Here is an 18,570-nt window from a genome sequence, read left to right on the forward strand (position 1 = left end):
ACACCGACACCCAACCTCTCCATGATTAAATGAACACAACCAAACATATGAGGCTTAGAAGTAATCCAGAGATTATATCGCCATCCAAGTGGGGTAAAAACATCCCTAGCACTTGCTCCAACCGCATACACACCGTTATATATGAGCAATTGATGCTCATGTTGCTGCAAAATAGAGCACTAACGAAGGCAACACGTACACTAGTAGATATCCTGCAGACTTTATCTTTTTTTTGAGGAACCGGCAGAAGGACTGCCTTAATATATTAAGAAGGAGAAAAAAACACCAAAATGTTGCAGCAGAACACAAATTGGGTTTATGAATACCCACAACAAGGAGTACAAGAATCAATCAGGCTCAGGTTCAGGTTCGTTTTCTACGTCAGAGAGCCAGCTAGCCGAGACTGAAGGAAGTGAAAGGTCTTGCTTGATGAGATGGAGGATAGCAACTTCTTGGAGCGAATGATGCTCGAACACACGTCTATTCCATTCCTTCCAGATGTTCCAAACCATATAAATGGCCACTTTCTTGGCTCTTCGTCCCAGGCACGAGGTCATGTCATCCCACCAATGCTCGATGAAAACCGCAGTCTAAGCATTCGTTGCAAGAGTAGGCAGGCCCAGGTTGTTTCCTACCATGGTCCAGACGCTCCTAGCGAAAGGGCAGGGTAGGATCAGGTAAGTGGGCGTTTCATCAGCCTGGTCACAGAGGCAGCAGATATCATCATGAGGAACTCCCCGGATGGCAAGGTTGTTGGCCGTAAGGATCCGACCTCGCAGCCAAAGCCACAAGAAGAACTTGCACTTGGCTTCCACGTTCGCAGGCCACAGCTTATCAAACCGAGTTGGGAAGAAAAGATCCAAGGAATTGGCACTAATATGTTGACGATGCAGAATAAGACTTGGAGTTGTTCCATACCTAGGAGATGGAGTCAGCAGCGAGAAGGTCAAGGGTTACCTCCTGAAGTTGGTTCCATAGGACAACAAACTGGCGAAGCTGCGAGATGTCAGAGATCCGATGCAAGCCCGACATCCACTTGTTATTAGAGATGGCATCATGGACAGAGATATTCTTGCGGGAGCATAGTCTGAAGATATCTGGAGCAAGGAGCCGTGGCACATGTCCGTCGAGCCATCTGTCATTCCAAAAATTAGTAGTTAGTCCATTCCTGATGGCCACCGTGGTGGAGGTAGAGAATAAGGCAATGTCATCCTTGTCGCAAGGGATCTCAGTGCCGGCCGAGGGACGATCTTTGTTGGTCCAGTCTAGCATGGAAAAACATGACATGTGGCTACTACGGAGGCAAGGTTATCAATACTTACACGTCTTGTGCATGGATTAGTCCATTGATTATTTTGAGTTGGGTCCCCGCATGCAGCTTTTAACATAGATGGCAGGCTCCACCCATCCAACCTTTCATGTTTTTTATTTTAGCTTTCAAATTTAAATTTATTGTATCTTTTGAATGGAAAGTCTAATTTTTGTTTGCATATTTGTGTTCCTTGCAATGTGGGCTTTTAAATAAGACAGCTCTTGAATATATTTTGACAAGTTAAAAAAATTTCACCAAGTTTCAGTTTTAAATACTAAAACTTCAAATCTAAAACCTTAACCCTAAGCCCTAAACCCTAAATAGTAAACCCTAAACCCTGAAAACAAGTTAAACTTGGTAAAAACATAATATTCTAACTATTAAGTTTTAGTATTTGAAACTTAGTAAAATTTTAAAAGCTGTTGAAAATGTATTCAAGAGTTGTCTTGTTCGAAAGTTCTTGTGGCAACGAACACACATATGCAAATGAAAGTTAATTTGAACTTTTTGTTCAGAAGCTACAATAGATTCAAATTTACAAGCTAAAAATAAAAGGCATGAAAGGTTGGATGGGTGAAGCATGCAATCTCTGCCAAAAGCTGCATGTGGGGATCCACCCGAAAGTAATCAGTGTCTAAACTATCCATGCAAAGGAGATGAGCATGCATGCATAGAAATCTTCAAGCAAAACCCCGCAAAAAAATGGATAGCCGAGGTATGGACAAGACCCCTCGTGCACAGAAGAATTGCCTTTTTGGCCAAGGGCGACACTACTTTGCGAACTATCCTCTTATAGATGAATTCCCGACTGCAACTGCACACAGGCTCACTGCAGGCTAGAGCGCCGGGGCTAAAGTTGACGAGCACCACAACTGCAGTTGTGCGTAGTAGAGGAAGTGAGTGAGTGAGTATCAGGTGCTCCCATGATACTGGCTCCTGGGTCGATGGATCTCAAATCGGGCGGTATTTGGGAAGTTGTTGGATCTGCTGGGACCTATGCACAATTTTCAAACTCATGGCAGAATTTTTTGTGAAATGTTCTAGAGCTTCTAGGAGCCGTTGGATGTATCACCTTAGCCATGAGACGCTAGAGCATCATATATTTTCCCTCCTATCATAGTGAATTTTGCTATAGAGCATACATATTTCTTTTTCAATGATATGTCAAACCAGATTTTAGAATTTTCACTGCATTGCACCAGATCAGAGTGCCAGACTTTATTTCCACAATGTCGATCTGAATATCCGTCGAAACCATGTTACCAAATATATATGACACATGAACATATCATTTTCTTTCTCCCCGTGGAAGAAAGAGGACATTTTAACTAGGGTTTCTTGTGCCTCCCGCCGATGTCGCCACCGGTCTACCTCGTCTTCTATGGTCTTCGGGCCATGGAGGCGTGATGGATCCCGGCCATTGCTGGCGGGAGGGCTCCATTTTTCATGCTCTTTTAGTTTTGTTAGAGTTTGGGTCATGTTAGAATAAATTTGAGGCATACCATTGATTATCCGAGGACGAAGCAATCACACGAGGCACGGCACCGAGATTTGTTAACGAGGTTCACCGATATGGCTACATCCCCGGAGCATGACTATGGGCGCTCCTCCCCATGATACCGTCACAATACCGCACCCGGTCGCCCTGGACACCAGCACATGCCGCCGGCTTCCCATGCATTCCGGTGCTATTATGTTGGCATAGGTTACATCATGTGTCTACCCCCGCTATATATGAGAGGCCTAGGATACAAGTGTCCTATTAGGATACGACTCCACATCCTATGTAAACACAATACAAGTCCTAGTCCAACTGTAACCTACCTTGTACACAATATTCGATACAACTCTAACAAACTCCACCTTGGCGAATATTCTCCACCACCTTGAATTCGTCAATGCGTCAAACTTCCATGTACATTGGACTTGAGTTTATCCCGTAAGCACCGCTGCTACTCCAAAGACTCCATGTGACTCCACCTGCAACTTGCAGTCCCTTCTTTTCTTAACCACAGTCAACACTCGATCAAAATTAAGTTCCTTGTTACTCTAGTTTGTGCTCCCAACTTCCAGAGTATCAGTCCAACGACATCACACATTGATCACTGACCTGCGTGAAAAATGAACAACTCACATATTGGGTGTCACAATAAGAGTTACGTGAACTCAACATCACCGCTCCTTTCTTGACCGCCTGTCTGAAACTTGAAGGAATTTCACCGTTGCTTGTAGTCACCCCGAGTCAAATTCGCAGTTGTCTTACCACATGTATGACCACCAGAGCCCTGGCCCGTCTCCATGCCCCGTGCATACCGCACGCCTCGCCGCTATTACCGCGTCGAGCCTCCGCTGTCCCGGTCGAGTCTCAAGGGTCGCAAACCCACACCACTCAACCCCCACTGCAGAGTATCATCGATTATCACCGACCGATGACGAGTTTCATGCTTCCATCAAACAACTGGGCTCCAGTCCAAACTACGTGTCACTCGCTTTTCCCCAGGTGAATTAGGCTTCGATTCTCCGGATCCTTACACCATAGCCCCTCAATCCAGCTCCACCTTCAACATGACTCCATGGTAGATGATCAGTCCACCCTCGCGCCCCGTCGACTTCAAACTCCGTGTGTACACCACCTTGAATCAACCCCGCGCCATAGTCTTGTCGAAGTCACACAAGCCATCGGGCCTGCGCCACGTGTTTCCACGTCCAGAAGTCGGTCACCATCAGCTTCACGCTCCTATGTCGTCGTCGCCGATCCCACCACCATATTCTGTACCAACCGACTCGCGTCGATCCGTCAGACTGACAAGTCTGACCTAGCCGAACTTCCCTGACTGCAACCATCTGCAACTCCTCACAATCCTCATCGTTCGCCTGGCTTGACATCCAGCAACGCCTTCAAGCATCACTACAGTGCCAACAAATTTTTTATCCTTGTCTGCCATAACCCAAGGTTCTCAGTTCCGTTAAACTTCTCCATCTCAAACCCGATGTCCGATGGCGTCATGATTCTTTGTATGACTGACGTTGTGAATTTTTTTTGAGCTTTGCACGCGATGCCCAAGTACACGAACAGAACCTCCGCGTACCACTAGCAATTCCAACTAGCTGGTCTTCAAGTGAATTTGGCTCCTGTCTCTGGCTCAACTTCGGATGCTAGCCTTTGTCATGTCACAACCTTTAGCTAAATACCAATGGATGAACAACACGATGGGTAGTTTCCTTCGCTTGAGTTGATCTGCCCTGTGCCTCTCCGTGTCGGTACATGAGGACTCGGGTCCTCTTTTTCTTGGCCACTGCTACGCGTCATCCGGATGATATTTGCTGAATTTAGGCCGCCTAGCCAGCCTTGCGATCCAGCCTATCGAACGGTCCCAGCTTCCCCGCTGCAGTACTGCCCCGCTGACGGACGCATCACGTGAGATGGGCTGGGTTGGGCCACACGTTTTTTGCACTCACACACATACGTCAACTCTGCATGGCAATACATCCAAAAGAAAAGAACGTACACAGGTGACCATCCAATGGTGGTCTAGTTGTTGTGGGCGTAGTGTGTGAGCGTGAGCAGTGCTGGGACGCTGGACGGCGGCAGCCCGACTGCTTCGATAGCGGCAGCGATCCTACGAGGCATGCTGCGACGAAAGCCTGTCCGCTTCAACGATGTTCCAACAACATGCTTCGACGGTCACCGCGATGGCGCGAGGGCACAACATGCTTCGACGGTCGCCGCGATGGCGCGAGGGCGTGCTTCGGTGGCCGTGGTGATGCTGCAATATCACCCCGGCTGCTTCGAGGATGTTGCGACGACACGCTTTGATGGCCGCGGTGTGCATCGACGGATGCGGCGATGTTACGACGACAACTTGTCTGCTTTAAGGATGTTGCGACATCATGCTTCGACGGCCACGACGGGTGCTTCGATAGCCACGGCGATGCTACATTGGCAACATGTTTGCTTCAAGGATGTTGCGAGAGCAGGCTTCGACGGCCATAGCGGGTGCTTTGGTAGCTGCGGCGATGCTACAAAGGCAACACGTCAGTTTCAAGGATGTTGCGACGGTATTCCTCGAAGGCCATGATGGGTGCTTCGGTAGCTACGGCGATGCTACGAAGGCAACACGTCTGTTTCAAGGATGTTGCGACGGTATTCCTCGAAGGCCATGATGGGTGCTTCGGTAGCTACGGCGATGCTACGAAGGCAACACGTCTGTTTCAAGGATGTTGCGACGGTATTCCTCGAAGGCCACGACGAGTGCTTCGATAGCTGTGGTGATGCTATGACTGCAACCCGGCTGCTTCAAGGATGTTGTGACAACATGCTTTGACGGTCACAATGAGTGCTTCGGTAGCTGCGGTGATGCTACGACGGCAACCCGGCTGCTTCGATGATGTTGCGATGGCGTGCTTCAACAGTTGTGGCAATGATGCGACGAACCGCAACGACGACGTGCTTCGAACGATCACGGTGGTGCTGCGACGGCGTGCTTCGATGACCACAACGATAATCCAACAAAGGCCCGACTACTTCGACGATGCTGCGACGGCGTGCTTCCGTACCGTGGCTACGAAGACGGCATGGCTGTTTTGACGATGCTACGATGGTAGCTCGGCTGCTCCGATGATGATGCAATGATATCTATGCTACTGCGGCAGCAGCGGCGGCATAAGGATACTACCCTTTTTTTTTGCGAAATTAAGGATACTACCCTAAGCATTGCTATATCCAAGCAACCATGACACCATGAGCTTGCTAGGATAAAATCCAACAAATACCCACATTCAACATCAAGAATATGATGCTATGGAATCTTTGTTTGCTGCTTGCTAAGTGCTTTCTATTAAGATTATTTATAGCATCACATACATGCATAGCTACATGCCTAAACACTGCGTGAGAAAGTACAAGTAGAATGGACTGTTAGACAGTCACGGAACGCAACCACGGCAAAAAGAAAAGAAAAAAGGTCAGGCGCGCGTCTAGCTACTACGAGGGCTACGCGGTCACGTAGGTGGGCTGACTTTGCATGCTTCTAGAAAGAGGCTTCGGCGCCACAGCGATCGAACGGCCCCGGAGGCGGCTGATCAAACCAACAAATCATCCGCCTGTTTTTAAACATTTCCCCTTTTTCTTCCAAAACAAATCTCACTTTCAGCGACGCCTCCACCTTGCGGCTACACAAAGGGCATAGCCCCACCAAGCACGCACATAGCCAGCCGCACTTGGGCCAGCCTTCCACGCACTAGGCATGCCCACAATCCGTCTCGGCTTCTGCTCCCTGCAACCAGCGCCCGACTTGACCTGCCGCGCCTCGATCCATGCCAGATCGGCCGCCGCCGCCGCTGAGATCCAATCCGCTCGCCCCGCTAATTGCTTTCCCGATTTCGCCGAGAACGCACTAGACGACCTCCGCGGAACATCACTTCCGCACATCATCTTTGTCCCGAAACTTGACGACGATCCATCCTACAGATCAACAATCCGCAGCCTCTGAATAACCTAGCTCATGATACCACTTGTTAGAATAAATTCGAGGCATACCGTTGATTATCCGAGGACCAAGCAATCACACGAGGCACGGCATCAAGATTTGTTAACGAGGTTCACCGATATGGCTACATCCCCGAGGCATGACTATGGGCGTTCCTTCCTATGATACCGTCACAATACCGCACCCGGTCGCCCTGGACACTGGCACATGCCGCCGGCTTCCCCTGCGTTCCGGTGCTATTATGTTGGCATAGGTTACATCGTGTGTCTACCCCCGCTATATATGAAAAGCCTAGGATACAAGTGTCCTATTAGGACACGACTTCACATCCTATGTAAACACAATACAACTCCTAATCCAATTGTAACCTACCTTGTACACAATATTCGACACAACTCTAACAGGTCCTACTCAGAGAGGCGAGGAGGCGACAGCTCTCTGAAGATGGAATAAGGTTCTCCTCGCCTAGTCCCCGTTCCGGTGGTGTTTCCAGCATCGTTGGAGGGCATGTGGAGGTTTGTATCCGGCGGAACTCACGAGATTCGGTCGGTGTTTGTTTTTAGTGGATCCACGTGGATCATGTCTTTGTTCGTCTATTTTCGTATGTCTATAGATTGGATCATTTCGATCTACGCCTCTCTTTATCGGCGACGGTTGTTGTTCTGGTGCGTTGGTCCCACGCGGCCTTAGCACGGTGATTTCCAATTGTCTACCGCAACAAGGTTTGCCAGGCTCCGATGAGGGAAGACGTCGGCGCACCTTCGACTCGCTCTAGTGCTTATAGTCACCGCTAGATGGTTTATGGAGCTGGATTTTTTTTTGGTGTTCTTTGTACTACCTTGACAGTTGATAAATAGATCGGAAGTTTTCCTCGCAAAAAAAATATGATGCATGGTGATATTTTTAATTTTTTTTGCATGGATATTTTCTGGTTGAACTCATAATTCTTCTTTTTTAAAGTACGTGGTACATACATAGAGGAACATAGTGCACTTTGCTATCATATTTTTAGCAACCTGTGCCCGTTTTCATTCAGTTCGGCATTCGTAACTAGAGTATGAGGAAGTAACGAACAAGATGGAATTCATAGGACACCGGAAAAAAAAAAGATGGAATTCATAGACACACGAGCAGAAAGCTACGGGTTTGCACATTTGCATTGTGCGCCTTGTGTCACCCATCGATGCGCCGGCGCCCCGGCGGGTCGGGGAACCTGCGCACCGCGGCCATAGGCGACACATCCACTGCCCTGCGGCTCACGCACCCCGTTAGTAGCCCAACCGGCCGGTCCCGGTTCTGCCTCACAGCCACCGGGGGCCTCCCGCGGCCGCCACTGCGCTCCGGCGCGGCGGACATGTCCACGGCGCTCGCGGTCACCACGCTCCACTGGATGCTCGCCTCGCTTGGCTCGTACGGGCAGTCGCCGATCATGAGGCTCTTGATCTCGAACAGGTCCGAGCTCGACTCGCTCCCGCCATCGTCGTCGTCGTCGTCGCCTCCGCCGCAGCTGACTTTGACCGGAGCCTGAAGAGTGAAGCTTCCTTTCCTAAAGCTCGCGCTCGAGTACTCGACCGCCTTCTCCTCCCTCCCTACTGTTGCCACTTGTGAAGCGCCGAGATTCAAATTTGGCGGGAGGCCAGCCACCACACCACGGTGGCTGCCGCCGGCTAGCCCGAGGCCAGCCTTCTGCATCCTCAGGTCTCTATACCACTCGACCCCGCTCGCCGCCAGCTTGCTCGATTCTGTCGTCTCCGTCGCCGGGCCGCCGTTAACGCGCACGGCCCGCTTCCCGGAGCACGGACGCAGGAGCGCCCCGACCTGCAGGCAGCACTTCTTGCTGCTGTATCCCGGGTGGCTGCGCGCGTCCCGGAGGAGCACGGTCTGGCTGTTGGCAGTGGCCGCCGAGCCAGCGCTCGCCGCCGACGCGCACGTCGACGTCGGCTTGCTCGCCGGCACAGCTGGCCTCGACACCGTGGCCACAGTCTCCACAGGCGTGGCGGAGCCCTCCTTGCTGTCGCCGTCCATTGCACCCTTGAAGTAACGCTCAGCCGAGAACACGTCGAGCTCGCCGTCAGCGTAAGTGCGCCGCCGGCTCGGCGTGCTCTTCGGCGGCACTGGCGCCCTTGCCGGGCCGGTGGCCATGCCCTCCCTGATGAGATCCGGGTAGGCCGGTAAGGTGCTGTTCCGGCGCCGCCCGAACAGCTCCTGCTCATAACTGACCTTCAAATCACCATTTCTTGTGTGCTCCATGGTGCAATCAAATGCACAACTAGACAACTGGTGCTGCTACTGCTGCTAGTATTATCAAGTTTTCATGTATCTCAAACACACAGAAACGGTGTGAAATAGCCACACTTATATAGGCAACACAACATGATTGGAACACGATCCTGGTAAAAAGTAAATGAGAATGATTCGGTTAATCCATCAAAAAAGAAGCTTGTTGCTAATCTGTCCCTGTGAAGCAACAGTGGGGACAACAGGGAGGAGATAATGAGGCTGTGAACTGGTTGAGAAGCAGAATGATTGGACCGTATGTTTTCGCAACATTTCTTGGGGATGCATGCAATTTTGTGATGGAGGTGGTGGTTGGTGCCTCCACGTCCGCAAGTCACAGGATCTCCAGGAATTCTGATGGATCTCTTGCTAACGTTAACACTCCCGTTGAAACTGTTTTGCAGTGCAAAAGCAGACACTGACATGCCTGAAGGAACAGGGAACACAGGCAGTTTCTTGATCATTACATTACATGTAAGACACACCGGAAATTTGGGGGGAACAATGACGCCTGTCTGCATGTAAGACATGAAATTGAGATGATAAGGTTGTTGTGTGCAACTGTGGACACATACAGGATTTTCTTTTCTTCTCTTTTTCTTTGTGTGTTGACTGACAGGTAAGGAGGCAAGGAAACACAAAGTACTATCTGGAATGGACTGTTGTGCACCAGTTCAGTACTTCATTTTTAAGCTTTTTCACGGAACTAGTTGAATGCCCTTCGCGTAAAAGTTCTTTTTATCGCTACTAGTAGTAAGTACTGTAAAGAAAGGACATCCGTGTCGCCCCCCGCAGGCGACCCAGGCGAAACCCTAGCCACCGGGCCGCCACCCCTCCCCTTCCCTCCTCCCCCCTCGCCGCCCCCGGCAGGCGCCGCCAGGCAAAGCCCGCGCGGTGTCGGCGGCAACGGGGCACTTCTTCCCTCTCGTGAGGCCTTGGTTGCGCGGGGCGGCCTGGCTAAGGAGAGGCGTGGGGGCTGCAACGTGAGCTGGCGCCGACCGGCGCGACGGGTTTGGCGCTGCGGTTGCGTGCGCTGGTGCTTGCCGATGGACGAGGGCAGGCAAAGGCCGATTGGCGCGGCGGCGAGATGTTGGCGGCTCGTCGAGACGGCATGTCTGCGTGGCGCCCAGGCGCTGCTCCCGACGTGGCTCGGCAGCGCGCGGGGCGCGGGATGAGCACCGTCGACGCCGCCAACGCGGATCTGCTGGGTGGCCGACGACGGTGCGCGAGGAGGTTGGGCGACACGGCGGTGAGGGGCTCCAAGCCCGATCTGAGTTTGGGCGGTCCCGCGCCCAGATCTCGATGGCCGGTGGTGCCTGGATAGGGGAGGCGTGTGCGGTGGTGCCGGTGGATGCTGGTGGGTTCCCCCTTGCAAGTGTGTGCACGTCCAGCTCCTGGAACAGGGGCGCCGTCCAGCCTGTTGGTGCTAGAGGAAGCCCGGGTAGACCAGATCCAGCTCGAAGGTCCGGTCCTTGCGCGGCGGTGCGAGCACGTTAGTTTTGTCTTGGTTTTTGCTCTGTTTCGGCGCGCGGCGGTGCGGGCCGGTCAACTATGGTTCTACTTCGGTCTCTCCTGTGCGCTGCTGTGCAAATTCTCGCCCAGATCTGCGCACGGAGCCGGAGGATGGCCGGAGTCGATTTGGTTCGCCCAGGTCCTGCGAGCGGCGGGGCGGACCGGTCAGGTTGACGTGTGCTCGCCTAGGTTCTGCGTGCGGCGGTGACTATCCCGTGTCTGGTAGTGTGTGCTTGGCCTTGTTCTGCCTGGTGGTGCCGGGTTGGTCTCGGATCCTAGATGGTTGGTGGAAGGCGTGGCTCCAGATGAAAATCTTGCATCGACCTCGTCGGTGCAGACGGTAACGGCATCTATGGATGTCGTATTCTTTCTTGGAGGTGCCGCCGTGGAGCTCATTGCTCTTCCTGCCTCATGGCTGAGGTCTCCGGGTGAAAACCTAAGATCTGAGAAGCCAGATCGGATGACGGTGGTGTTCTCGATACCACTTCCTTCTTGGAGGCATCATCTTGGAGGCCTCGACGATGGATTCCGATGATGTGCACGGTTGCTGGTGGATATTGGGTTTGTGTTGGTGCCGGCGGGTTTCTGTTTTCTTTCTTTTCTTTCTGCACTAGCCCTTTTGCGGTGCTTTCCTCCTTTGGAGGTGTTCTTGTTACTTCTCTTCTGATCAATAAATTTGGCAGTCCTCCTGCCAACGTTCTAAAAAAAGTTCTTTCTTTGCATAACAATATGCATTTAAATCTAATGCTTAGAGAACTTGATTTTCTAGGAATAAAATAATTATAGTCGATATTTTACATCGGTTTGCTATTTTGCAACAAAAGTTTTAAATAATGGGGTATGTCATTTAGCGGCCGCTTGCTGGAAGCTACGAAAAGTTTTCTCGAATACGGATGCTATAAAAAGTTATCGTGAAGCTAAGACTCATTTATCGTTTTCGGTTGAATCATGAAAACAATAAGCATATGTCATATATGCATATACTTGACAATTAATATGCATGCATATATCACATATACTCCCTCCGTTCCTAAATATTTGTCTTTTTTAGAGATTTCAACATATGACTACATACGAAGCAAAATGAATGAATCTACACTCTAAAATATATCTACATACATCCGTATGTTGTAGTCCATTTGAAATGTTCAGAAAGACAAATATTTAGAAACGGAGGGAGTACTTGACAAGCAATATGCATGCATATATCACATATACTTGGCATGGGGCCATAGCAATGCAAAGCTTGGATCCAGCCATGACAAAGGCATATCAGCAAAGCATCCAACCATCGCAAAGCAAATCTTGGCATAGCTTTAGCGTGTCGCTAAACTGACACACAAATTTAGCACTAAACACGCCATAGCCTGCTATTAGCCACAAAATCCATTTAGTGCAAAACACACATAGTTTTAGCATGATGTCATTCCAAATGCTATAGCGGTGCTATAGCTCACTATTTGAAATTTTGATCACAACTGGATTTCATTCAGTTTGCTCATCGTTTGACCTCACGGATAACTTGGGCCTCTCATAGCGACTGATCTCATAGTTCGTTAGCAACTTAGCATAGTGCATTATACTACTTTAATTACTACACCTCTTGTATAGTATCATATCCTAGTATCATAGCGCATGGTACTGCTTTATTTATTCATATGTACAATCTCATTCTGACATTATGTCACACATCTACTTTCCATTAAATTGCCTCGTTTGGTGAGCTATGATAAGTATCATACCAAGATACTGGTATCTTCCCTTTTTATTTAACCACTGTCAATCGAGGGGAAGTGGATTTTCTCATTCGTCTCTGTCGCGCTCCCTCCAGTAGTTAGTTTTGTCTTTCTTCTTTAACTACTATCGAGGCCATGACAAATTCAATGTCTTCAAAGGTGCATGTCCCCCTCCATAGTTAGTTTCTCCTTCGAAGATGATGGATAAGTCAATCAGTCTTACAGGTCCATGGGGGCCTCGAACAATCCCCTAAAACAGTCTGGAGACGGGCATGATGTCATCTGACAGTATTAACATCTTCTCTAGGGTCTTCGTGGTGATGATGATGAATGAGCCTCCACCATCGATGGGAACTTGGTGCTTCTGCACCATGTTAATCACCGGATCCCCTGCCAATAGGGGGTAATGGCCAATGTGCTTGATCCCCCAAGCAGATCCTATAATCGAAGCATATGGGGGTCTCGGCCCAATGGGGTCACGATGGCTCCTCCTGAGCAAGTTGCGCCCTCCTAGCGGCAACATTCATGTCCCGTCCTAGATCGTGGCTTGAGGACCCCCCCCCACCCCCCCCCCACACACATGTGGTATATGGAGCGGGAACCAACCGAGGGGGCCCTTGGCCGCTGTATTACATGAGGGTTCGTGCGGTCGTCACTGATGAGGGCATAGACCTGGGGTAGGGTAATAGGCCCGACCTATACGTCCTACCTAAGGTCCTTGTCTTAGAAGCAAAGAAGTTCAAGAGTAAACAGGGAGGACCCAATAAAGGTGTCGAGTGCAATCCACTCGACCTACCATTCAATCGGAGACTCCTTCTTATTTGAGTCAGTCGACTACTCAACCATTCGACCATGTAAAAGACCACTCGACGTACAAGAAGACCTAAAGCCGCTCTGCGCAGCAACGGTCGGGCATTTACTCGTATATTTAATGATCATTTGTAGCACTTTATTATAGATGTTACCTATAACGCTCTCTCTTTATGAATATTGAACTCAGTGTAACGGAGGGGAGCTGGGGTCCTGGCGCACTCTATATAAGCCACCCCCCTCCTCTGAGACAAGGGTTTGCACCCCTGTAACTCACACGCATATAATCAGTCGACCGCCTCCGGGCTCCGAGACGTAGGGTTGTTACTTCCTCTGAGAAGGGCCGATGAAACTCTGTACGGCCTGTACTCGTAAAACTTGCGTGTACAACTCCTCCATAGCTAGGATCTTGCCTCTACATCCCTACCCCCATTCTACTGTCAGACTTAGAACCACGACAGTTGGCGCCCACCGTGGGGCCGGTGTCTTAGCAGTTTATTGGAGAAGTTGCGATTCTTCCGATTCCCATCATCATGGTTTCCGGCGGAGGATTGGCTGAAGGCCGCGAGATCCGTCTCGGCACGCTCATCTTCATCGCCGATGACTCCGCTTGGCTTCACGAAGCTCCACTCGACGTCGAGGCGCTCCCCGTCTGTGGGGCGACGCACTTCCGCGCGTGCGTTCGCAGCGTCCTTCTTCGACAACCGTCGACTCCGTATCAGTCGACTCCTGTGGCAACCTCGCTCTCAGTTATTCGCCGGCGCCAGCGATCCGGTCGGTCGCGGCTTCAGCGGTGGGTGAGGCACGCGGTGGCCCGCCAATCGGCCACCCCGCAAATCACGGCAATCGAGCCCGATGAAACTCTGTACGGCCTGTTCGATCTGTCGACTGGCTCCATCGAGACTGCGTCCGAATGCGATAGCAGCGACCCCGCGACAGAAGTCTTGATGGTCAATGGACCACACAGTCCTCCTGGCTTCACTCGGGAAGGCGGTGGCGATGGCGGCGGTGATCCGTCGCATGTTGACGAGGAGTACCGTCCCGAACCCCTCTCCTCGCAGCGGAGGGAAGATCTTCGCCGCTGTAATATGGATGCACTCCACACTCCTATCGTTGGAGAAACCCCCAAGGCCCGAGCCTTGGAGGAGGCGCGCCTGGCCAACTTATCTGAGCGCACTCGACTGGAGAACCTCCAGCGCGCACTCGACGAGCGTGCTCGGCAGCGGATCCCCGAGTCCAGTCGACGACAACTTTTTCCGCCTCCGACTCAGGTATATCGAACTCCGATCTAGAATCTCACAGCTGCAGCTCGAATAGCAGAGTCAATTCAACCTTCCCAGTCAGAAGCTGGCCGAGGTTTGCTGCAGATCCGGGCTTTACTCTGGGCAGCAAGAGAGCAGAATACAACGGTATCTCAGTCGCGGAATAGGATTCGTAGCAGGTCTATGGTGGCGGATACTGTCCAGTCTGCCCATAGCCCGAGACCGCCTCCGCGGCATGAGGGACGTGGATACCAGCAAGATTAGTACAGGAACCGTGAGTAGTATGATCATCGACTCGACCAGGACGATCATTGTCGAGTGCTCACGTCTCCTCCGAGGAGTGGGTCGTACATGCCTCGGCGGCAAGATGACAGGCGTCCCCACAGCGGCGAACGGAGAATTCCAGTCGACCCCAGAGAACCAGGCTTTGATGCAAGATCAATCCTTATTCAAGGTCTGGTTGATAGAAACAGAGTTCACAGAGAAGGCCACGATAGAGATCGTCCGACTGGAAGCAGGGTACATGTTTCAGGACCCGAGTGTTTCAGCAGAGCCATCAAAGTAGCAGTGATTCCTCCAAACTTCAGGTTGGCGGTTGGAGTCAGCAAGTTCACGGGCGAATCCAAGCCAGACACTTGGCTTGAGGATTACCGAGTGGCTGTGCAGATTGGCGGTGGCAATGATGATGTAGCCATGAAGCACCTCCCCTTTGATGTTGGAGGGCTCTGCCAGAGCGTGGTTGAATCAGTTGGCTCCTGGCAGCATATACAGTTGGGAAGAATTTGCTCGAGTGTTTGTAAGGACCTTTGAAAGCACTTGCAAAAGGCCGGCAGGGTTGACAGAATTGCAGTGTTGTGTCCAGAAACCAAATGAAACTTTGAGGGATTATATCCAGAGATGGATCTCGTTGCACCATACAGTGGAGAATGTGTCAGATCACCAAGCAATATGTGCCTTCAAGGAAGGCGTTAAGTATCGGGAATTGAACCTAAAATTCGGTCGGACAGGAGATATGACTCTGACTCGGATGATGGAGATCGCCACCAAATATGCCAATGGTGAAGAGGAAGACCGACTCCGGAGTGACAAACACAAAACAGTCGCCCAAGAAACCGAAGGAGGGAATTCCAGTCGGAAACAGAAGCGGAAAGCTGAACCAGCTGCTCCTGGTGAAGCTTTAGCTGTTGCCTAAGGAAAGTTCCAGGGAAAACCCAAAGGGTCCTGGAATCCCAAGAAAGTTAAGGATAAAGATGGGAATGCTGTGTTGGATTTACCATGCCATATTCATACCAAGAAAGATGAAGAGGGGAACATCATTTACCCTAAACACACCACTCGACAGTGTCGTTTCCTGATTCAGCAGTTCCGAGAGAAACAACCCAAGGAAAAGGAAAAGAAGTCGGACGAAGGTGAGGATAGGGAAGAAGATGATGACGGCTTTCTCAATGTTAATTCCACGCTAATGATTTTTGCTGATGTTGAAAGCAAAAGTCGATTGAAGGTTATTAATAGGGAGGTGAACATGGTTGCCCCGGCAACACCCAATTATCTGAAGTGGTCCCAGACTGCCATCACATTCAACCAGTCAGACCACCCAGCGCATATAGCCACCCCTGGGAGGCAAGCACTGGTGGTCGACCCAGTAGTCGAAGGCACCGACTGACTAAAGTGCTGATGGATGGTGGCAACGGCTTGAATATTCTTTATGCTGAAACCTTGAAGGGAATGGGCATTCCGATGTCCAAGTTGAGTGAAAGCAACATGAGTTTCCACGGTGTTATACCTGGCAAGAAAGCTCAGTCACTCGGCCAGATCACACTTGATGTGGTTTTCAGTGATTCCAAGAATTACCGCAAGGAAAAGTTGATGTTTGAGGTAGTGGATTTCAAGAGTGCTTACCATGCCATCCTGGGGAGACCCGCTTATGCACGTTTTATGGCTCGACCATGTTATGCGTATCTCAAATTGAAGATGCCTGGTCCCAAAGGAGTAATCACTGTCACTGGCAATCGGCAGAAGGCAGAAGAGTGCTTCTAGAAGGGCTCAAAAATTGCCTTAGCCATGTGCGGTGCCCCCTCCACCATCCACCTCGGTGAAGCCCTGTTCCGGTAGTATCATCATCACCGTCATCACGCCGTCGTGCTGACAAAGCCTACCGCAGAGTCAAGAAAAATGCAGATCCGAGTGATTTGCTGCAAGCCAAGAAGCCTACCACAGATTCCGCATTTCAGTCGTCAGGGGAAACGAAGCCGATTCATATCCACCCGACCAATCCCAATGCTGCTCCGACCCATATCTCGTCAACACTTGACAACAAATAGGAAGAAGCGCTCATCCAGTTCCTCCGTGAGAACTGGGACATCTTTAAATGGAAAACTTCTGACATGCCAGGTGTACCCAGGGGACTGGCTGAGCATCATTTGCGAGTCGACCCGAAAGTAAAACCAGTCAAGGAACATTTCGACGGTCCGCCGTCCAGAAGAGAAAAGCAATTGGCGAAGAAGTGGCTCGGCTCCTGGCAGCTGAGTTCATCCGAGAGATTTACCACTCCAAGTGGCTCACCAATGTTGTCATGGTCCCTAAGAAGGATGATTCACTTCGCATGTGCATTGACTTCAAGCATATCAATCGGGCCTGCGCGAAAGATCATTTTCCTCTTCCCTGCATCGACCAAATTGTCGATTCAACTGCGGGGTGTGAGCGTTTGTCCTTCTTGGACACCTATTCCGAGTACCATCAGATCCGACTATATGGACCCGATGAGATAAAAACGGCTTTCATCACTCCATTCGGATGTTTCTGTTATGTCACTATGCCATTTGGCCTAAAGAACGCCGGAGCCACTTTCATGAGGATGATCCAGAAGTGTCTACTCACTCAAATCAGTGGGAATGTGGAAGCATACATGGATGACATTGTAGTCAAGTCACATAAAGGTTCCGACCTACTGGCTGACCTTGCCGAAACCTTTGCCAACCTCAGAAGGTACGATATTGATGACCCACAAGTATAGGGGATCTATCGTAGTCCTTTCGATAAGTAAGAGTGTCGAACCCAACGAGGAGTAGAAGGAAATGATAAGCGGTTTTCAGCAAGGTATTCTCTGCAAGTACCGAAATAAGTGGTAACAGATAGTTTTGTGATATGATAAATTGTAACGAGCAACAAGTAACAAAAGTAAATAAAGTGCAGCAAGATGGCCCAATCCTTTTGTAGCAAAGGACAAGCCGGAACAAACTCTTATAATAGGAAAAGCGCTCCCGAGGACACATGGGAATATCGTCAAGCTAGTTTTCATCACGTTCATATGATTCGTGTTTGATACTTTGATAATTTGATATGTGGGTGGACCGGTGCTTGGGTGCTGTTCTTACTTGAACAAGCATCCCACTTATGATTAACCTCTATTGCAAGCATCCTCAACTACAACAAAAGTATTAAGGTAAACCTAACCATAGCATGAAACATATGGATCCAAATCAGCCCCTTACGAAGCAACGCATAAACATAACTCTAGCAACCCATCATCTACTTATTACTTCCCAATGCCTTCCTCTAGTCCCAAATAATGGTGAAGTGTTAGGTAGTCGACGTTCACATAACACCACTAGAGGCTAGACAACATACATCTTATCAAAATATCAAACGAATACCAAATTCACATGACTACTCATAGCAAGACTTCTCCCTTGTCCTCAGGAACGAACGTAATTACTCACAAAGCATATTCATGTTCATAATCAGAGGGGTAATAATATGCATATTGGATCTGAACATATGATCTTCCACCAATTAAACCAACTAGCATCAACTACAAGGAGTAATCAACACTACTAGCAACCTACTAGCACCAATCCCGGAATTTGAGACAAGAATTGGATACAATAGATGAACTAGGGTTTGGAGATGAGATGGTGCTGGTGAAGATGTTGATGGAGATTGCCCTCTCCTGATGAGAGGAGCGTTGGTGATGACGATGGTGATGATTTCCCCCTCCGGGAGGGAAGTATCCCCAGCAGAACAGCTCTGCTGGAGCTCTAGATTGGATCCACCAAGGTTCCGCCTTGTGGCGGCGGAGTCTCGTCCCGAAAAGTTCCCCCTTATTTTTTTCTCATCGGAAGACCTATAGGAGAAGATGGGCATCGGAGAGCCACCAGGGGGCCCACGAGGTA

At 50.1% G+C, this 18,570-nt stretch overlaps 1 protein-coding gene across 1 annotated transcript; it reads right to left on the minus strand.

The window, feature by feature from the left end:
* Nucleotides 1-7,902: 7,902 nt before the first annotated feature.
* Nucleotides 7,903-9,316, minus strand: LOC119287482 (protein PHYTOCHROME KINASE SUBSTRATE 1-like). The gene has a single exon (XM_037567064.1). It carries the CDS (start codon nucleotides 9,049-9,051, stop codon nucleotides 7,975-7,977), a length of 1,077 nt encoding a protein of 358 aa, XP_037422961.1. The 5' UTR covers nucleotides 9,052-9,316; the 3' UTR covers nucleotides 7,903-7,974.
* Nucleotides 9,317-18,570: the final 9,254 nt, after the last annotated feature.

The sequence above is a fragment of the Triticum dicoccoides genome, chromosome 1A, assembly GCF_002162155.2.
Source record: "Triticum dicoccoides isolate Atlit2015 ecotype Zavitan chromosome 1A, WEW_v2.0, whole genome shotgun sequence".
Lineage (NCBI taxonomy): Eukaryota > Viridiplantae > Streptophyta > Magnoliopsida > Poales > Poaceae > Triticum > Triticum dicoccoides.

Excerpts from the sequence above, each read along its gene's own strand:
- LOC119287482 (XM_037567064.1), bottom strand. The coding sequence starts at position 9,051 with ATGGAGCACACAAGAAATGGTGATTTGAAGGTCAGTTATGAGCAGGAG.